This window comes from Eumetopias jubatus, unplaced genomic scaffold (assembly GCF_037043125.1).
Source record: "Eumetopias jubatus isolate StellerSeaLion01/CBP00866 unplaced genomic scaffold, mEumJub1_p1.0 scaffold_10, whole genome shotgun sequence".
Taxonomy (NCBI): domain Eukaryota; kingdom Metazoa; phylum Chordata; class Mammalia; order Carnivora; family Otariidae; genus Eumetopias; species Eumetopias jubatus.
In genome coordinates, this window is record NW_028274816.1 from 67,487,486 (window position 1) to 67,494,155 (window position 6,670).

General features: G+C 59.7%; 1 protein-coding gene across 1 annotated transcript in view; it reads right to left on the reverse strand.

Moving 5' to 3' along the window:
• The window catches only part of MAP2K3 (mitogen-activated protein kinase kinase 3), a 28,944-nt gene extending 22,726 nt beyond the window's left edge, over positions 1 to 6,218 (reverse strand). The window contains exon 1 of the mRNA XM_028089497.2: positions 5,936 to 6,218. Coding sequence (XP_027945298.1) covers positions 5,936 to 5,984 — 49 coding nt within the window. The 5' untranslated portion in view covers positions 5,985 to 6,218. The remainder of the gene's footprint in view (positions 1 to 5,935) is intronic.
• Between the last annotated feature and the right edge of the window lie 452 nt (positions 6,219 to 6,670).

The following is a 6,670-nucleotide window of genomic DNA, read 5'->3' on the forward strand; positions in this document are numbered from 1 at the left end:
AAAGACGTGATTAATACAGGGGCGCCTGGGTGCTCAGTCAGTGAAGCGTCTGCCTTCGGCTCAGGTCGTCATCCCGGGGTCCTGGGATCGAGTCCTGCATTGGGCTGCCCGCTCAGCGGGGAGTCTGCTTCTGCCTCTCCCTCTGCTCTCCCCCTGTGCTTGTGCTTGCGCGCTTTCCCTGCCCCCCCAAATAAAATTTAAAATAAAATGATTAATACAAAAGTCAGGGCAGTTGTTAGGGAGGTACAATTCTGGGGGGTACTTTGGGGTACAGTAATGTTCGATTTCTTTAGCTAGTTTTGAGTACACAGATTTCATTTTATTTTTATTAAAATACAGAGGTACATCTTATATATCCTTTTGGGGTCTGTGATATATTTACAATTTAAAAGTTTACAACGACTGGAAGGCCCCCACCTGCTGGCGTGGGCTCAGCCAGGACGCATCAACAGGGTCAGTGCAGAGCCGCCCAGGAGCAGGGCACCAGCTGGGAGAAGGGCAGAGAAGCCAAGAGGGCCCCCGATATGCCAGCTCAGCCGTGCCACCCCAGAAAGGGACCCTCGGGGCAGGGAGAGGGTGACAGGAACCCTTCAGGGGGAAAGGGGGGACAAAAGCCCTTCAGGGTGAGCCTGGTGACCCTCTCCCGAGTCGGGTACAGCTCCCAGACTTGCTGTCTGTGAGCTGCAGAGAGGCCTACCAGGCTGCCACCGCCCAGCCCTGAATGTTCCTCACGCCTTTTATATGAAGCTTTTCGAGGTTTCTGTGGTCAGTGCTCGGGAGGGCATCTACAGAAGCAGCCGGGCAAGGAAGCCTGACTCATGTGGGCCATGCCGAGAAGGAAGGCCAAGGTGAGGCACAGATGGTCCCTGGAGGGCTGTAAGCCCCAACATCAGGAGCTGAGCTCAGGGCAGCCCTGCCTCATCGCCCCGTCTGGCTGGGGCAGGGCTCTCTGCGTGGCATCTCCTGCGCTGCCCCGCAGCGTTCTTCCTCTGGGACGAACAGTGACACAGAGCACCCCTCCTGAGACCCTGACAATACTCCGCATGGCCGCCAAGGCCCTGCACCCAGCCAGGCCCTGCATCCCAACTGCTCCCCCTCACCTTGGCCCCCTATCCACCGACACAGCTGACCCTGGATCTGGACTCTCAGAACCACGACTCCCAAGGCCTCCTCCTGCTCCTCAGGTGGAGCTCTTTGAGAGTCAGGGTGCCCCTTGCTCACCCCTGTATCCCCACAGCCAGCGCCATGTCTGGCACTGATGAAGTTCTACCAACTGAGGGGCTGGCCCATCTTCCTGATTCCCCGCCCCAATCTTCCCTGTGCTCAGTGGAGGCAGACCTGCAAAAACAGGCCAGCCCCCAGTCCTCTCTGTACCCAACAGGCCCTCCCCAGGAAGGCCCAAGAGACAATGGGAGGCCCCAGCTCCAGCCTGGAGACCAGTGGGGAAAGAGCCTGGTACATTCTCGCTGGCATTACAGGACCCTGCAGCCAGAGTCCTCATGTCATAGGGCTGACGAGCCCATCTCCAGAGGTCACGGTTCTATTTACTCACGCATCAACAAATACCAGCCATGACCATAACAATAAGAACATAATAACAGATGCTGCTTATTAGACAGACACTGTCTCCAGTCTTTACCGCCACCCTGCAAGGGAGGAGTGTTTACTCCCACGTTACAGAAAAGGAGACTGAGGGTCAGAGAGGGCACAACAGGAAGTCTGGAAGCAGTGAAGTGAGTCAAAATTTGAACACAGGCCTGTCTACCCCCTGAGCCCAGGCTCTGCACCTCCATCCTGTCTTGCTGAGGTTCTCTGGGGACTGAGGACAGTCTTGCTGGCCCACTACCTAACACTTAGCAAGACTGGAATGAGGCTGTCTGCATCCATCCTTGCGGATGCCAGCAAGACAGGCAGGTAAGGTCCCTGTTCCCAGTCTGCAGGTGAGGAAACTGAGACCTCTCATGGGAAAGCTGGGTCACGCCCAGGGCACTGAAATCATTTAGAGAGTGCAGTGAATGTAACTATGCCAACATCACACAGCAGAAGAGCATGCCCTGAAATCTGACCATGGTCACCTCTCCACGCCAGGAGCTCAGGGCCACCCCATACCACTTCTCCTCCCCAGCGTCCCAGAGCCCCCAGCAGACCCGAGGATTCCCTGGGCCAAGGGCAGCGAACAGCCACCACCACCTGCTTCTGTTCCGTGAGCAAGAGGAAGCAGGGCCCTTGCCTAACAGAGGAAGTTCCTGGGCGGGGCGGGAGCAGAGCCAGGAGGGCCTGCCCAAAGGTCCCAGCCTAGCCTGAGGTCCAGGAAGGGGGCCACCTCTGATGCCCATCTGAGGCCTAGATGCTGACCTGCAAGGCCGGGGCTCACAGCCCCCCTCCCAACCCACCAGCCAGCAGGCACCGCCCCTTTAAGCAACAGCCAGTTGGGCTGGCATGCCCGGCGGGTGAGTCAGCACCCAGTGCCCGCTGACTCACCCACCGGAAGCCTCCCGCTGCCCCAGCCTTCTCCCCACACAGGCAACTGAGAACTTTGCTCCTTTCAGGCCTGGAGCCATGGGCTGGCTGATAGAGAGTTTCCTGTGCGTCACGCCAGGGGTGGGGGAAGTCCCCAAGGTGTCACCCTCCAGTCTTTCCGACAGCAGGAACAGGACAGGACAGGGGGGCTGGGAGGGGGTACAGTGGCCATGGCAGGCAGGGCCAGGACACTGATGGTGCTCCTGAAGCCTCAGTGTCCCCACCGGGCAGCTGGGAGCCATGTGAAGATCAACCATGACGTGCCTGCACGGGCGGCACTCACAGTGCAGCGGGGGCGTGACAGGATGCATATGGTACCCCCAAGGACAAATGCAGCCCGAAGCAGCAGACCCAAACCATGCCAAGCAAATGTGCCCCTGACCACTGGCCCCAGCACCAGCTGCCCTTGGCCTCTGACTCTAGCCAAAGATGGCATGTGGGCAAGGAGGCTGGGGAAACCCAGCAGGGCTGTGGGACCTGGGGCCTCATGCACTCATGGAAAACTCCCCAGGCCTGTGGCACAGAGGATGCACCAGCTGCGAGGCAGGAAGCTCAAAGGTAAAGCTCCCTTAAGGTCAAGTGCCAACCACACCCTGTTTTGTTCAAATTCCTCTGAGAAGGTGGAGAAGAGCACAATGCTGGAGGGCCCTGTGCCCAGGATGGGGAGGGCACAGGTGAGAATCCCAGCTCTGTGGACTCCGTCCAGCCACTCCCGTGTGGCCCCAGTTTTGTCATCTGTCAAATGGGTCAGACTGCAGTGAATATAAAATGTGCCAACTGTAAAGGGCTGTGTACACAAGAGGCATCACCTCTGGTTCAGTCCTCGCTCCAGGTCAGGCTGCACCTGGAGGAGACACGCAGACTAGACAAAGGCATAATGGAGTGTCCCGCCAGCTGGGATGGCAGGGTGCGGGCAAGGAGGAGGGGGATCCCCACCAGCTCAGCTCAAGCATCCAGCACAGGAATGGGACATAAAGGAGCACTGGGGAGACCTTTGCAGATACACAGTCATGGACAGAGCCCTAGCTGCACCTGTCACAACTGTATGACCTCAGGCAAGGCACTAACCACCTCCGACTCTCAATTTCCTCATCTATAAATGGGGCTGTGAGGAATAAATGGGAGAGTACATGGAACATGAAAAAAAGCCTGATAAGTGGCAACTCTCAGGATTTTTGGTGGGGGGGTATTTTGGCTCCCCACCATATCCTTCCACAGACCCTGAAGAGGCTGACAAGGTCCCTGAGCCTTGCAGAGGCTCCTGACCCTCCATCTAACCCACCCAGTACCATCTATTACCTGGACCCTCAAACTGGAAATTCATCTTCGTTCTCTCTCTGCAGAGAGGCTCAGAGAGGGCAACACCAGGACTCAAGTCACATAGCACATGGGAATCAAACGGTGCCTCCCCAAATTCCCTTTTCCCTTCACACCTGTGACCCCTCTCCCTTCAAAACTCTACAACTTTTATCGTGATGAGGCATTGCCTGCCCGGAAAAGCTGAAAGAGCATTCAAAGACAAACACGGCTTCCAACCTCTTCCTTCTGCCTGTGAAAACACTGTGGCCCAGAGAAGCTGAGGGACCTGCCCTAAGTCCCACAGCACTGACCAAGCCAGGCACAGACCCCAAGCTAGAGAAAAGAAGTGTCTGATTTCCTGGTTCTCCAGACTGGAGAAGCGTATGATTTCCCGGTTCCCAAGCTCCACGAGGTCTGTGCAGTCCAAGTCCCTCCCCAGCCGCCTCCCCCCTCGAGTGCCTCCTGAGTTACTCACAGTGGTTGGGCAATGGTCAGGGATCCGGCCTCCCACTTACGTAAGACGTAATTACCCTGCCTACCGGGCCAGCCGGGCTCTGGCCCACAGCCACTGCAGCCCCTGGCAGCAGGGGCAGAGATGGACCCACACCCTCCCCAGGACCCCACAGGCCCTCCTGCTGCCTGGGCCCCTCCAGGGAAAGAGAGGGAGGATCAGCCTCCGAGGAGAGGTGCACTGAGTGACATCTGTTACCTTTCTCCACCTCACTCTGCAGCTCCAACCCAGACAGAGGCAAGGTCTTGACCCCACATGGCTGAGGCCTTCCCAACAAGGAAAACGGCAACAAGGTGTGGGCAACTGTGCCTGCCTGAGCACCTACTGTGTGCCAGGCACCCTGCTGCGCTCTTCACCAACTCACCCATGCTTGCTTGAAACTCTTTAGTTATCTGCTACCTCATATCACACCCAGAAATCCACACAAGGTACGTGTGATTACTCCCATTTTACAGATAAGGAAACTGAGGCCCAGAGATACTCCTGCTGCTGGGGTGAGGCGGCAGCAGCAGGTTTAGAGAGCCGGGAGGCAGCCCATTCATTACAGCTATGTCCGGTTTGGAAATCTCACACAGCCTAGCCTGCTGAGGCTCTGACATGCCAGAAACATCCTTGCCTCTTCCCTGCACAAAAAAAAAAAAAAAAAAATCCCCCTTTCACCCTCCAAGTTTCACCCCCCTCCCCCCCCCCCCGCATGACAAATCCTGCTGCTTTGCCGCCGCAGCCGCCACCTCACAAAAATTTCCAGGAAGGCCAGCTACTTGGAGAAGACAAGAGCGAGCCCATTGCACAGCCAGCACCCTGGCCTAGCGGCTGGCCCAGAACCCAGAGGCAGCAGGGACAAGCCTGGTAGGGATCAACCCTGGAGATACAGGGGAACAAAAAGGGGTGAGCTCCCCAAGGGCAGAGAGAAGCTTGCAAGTCAAGACAAGGAGGAGCTGACGGAGAGGGGGCCGTGTGTTAAGGTGCGGTGGGAGGCCAAGAGAGGTTCCTGGGGCACAGGGCTGCACCGCGGCAAGCCGGCCAGGGATGGGGCAATGAGCGGCCTACAAGGATGGAGAGAGTTGGGGGACAGGAGGGAGTTTTTAGCTGGAGGGTAGCCAGGGCACCCACACTAGTCGGGGGTGGGGGGGGAGTAGTTTACAGTGAGATTCCCCAGCAGGGCAGCACTGCTGGGGTTCAGCTGGGGACTCATTTAAATCCCAGCGGGGATACAGCCCTGGGAGTGCAAGTGGGGGCTGGGTGAAGGATCAGAATGAATACCACCTGGATCCAGCTGAGGCACCCAGATTGGGAGAATTCCTGTTCTGGGTGCAGTTAAGGCCTAAATGAGGAGGTCAGAGTGAGGTTTTCTGACCTGGAGCGGGGTCATCAGAACGAGATCCTGGCCTGAGTTTGGGTTTGAGAGCAGCCGCAAGGCCTAAACTGGGGGTCCAGGTGAGGTCTAGGCTGAGACCGAGACCCGAATGGGGAGGGATTCTGGGCCGGAGTACTGCCTGGGTCCGGGACGGGCTGGAATGGGATCACAGACAGAGGTCGGGGTTCGCAGTCCGGGCCCGACCGGGCGCGGGGGGTCAAGCCGCGCTCCCTACCAGGCGTTCCTACCTTTGGTCTGGGGCATGCTGGCGGGCTGACTGGAGGCGGGCGACTCCATGGTGCAGGCGGGTCCAGGGGCGGCGGCAGGAACTAATCTAGAGGGCGGCGGGCTCTACCCGGGCGGAGAGCGCTCATGGCTGCGGGCAGTGGGCCGGGCGCGGCGGCGGAGCTGAGGCGGCTGAGGCGGCGGTGGCGGTGGCGGCGGCGGCGGCGACGGCGGCGGCTGAGGTGGCGGCTGAGGCGGCGGCGGCGGCGGCGGCGGCAGCGGCAAATAAGCGTCCGCGACGGGCGGTGCCGGAGCCAGACTGGGGAGCGCCGCGGGGGCCCCGGCCGGACGGCGCCGACGTAAGCCCCGCCCCTGAACGCCGATTGGCCCATCAGTCTCCAGGGCCCGTCCCCTGCCTATCAAACGCCGGCCTGCCCTGCCTGTCAAGCACAAGTCTCGCCCCTGCTGGCCCCAAATCGGGCTCCTCCCACTGTCTGTCAAGCCCCGCCTTCCACCCGGGAAACCGGGGCCCACTCTGGCTGGGTCCCCCTCCTAGGCTGGAGCCGGGTCCCTCCCGCTGCCTGTCAAGACGCAAGCCCCCGCCCACTGCCCCGGACTCGCGGAGCCCGCCTCGCGCCTGTCAGGCACTAGGCCCCGCCCCCGCGCTCGCCCGGCCCCGCCCCCGCGCTCGCCTAGCCCCGCAGGGCCCTAGAACCAGGGCGCTGCGGTGGGCACTCCTGGAGTGCGCAACCTGGGAA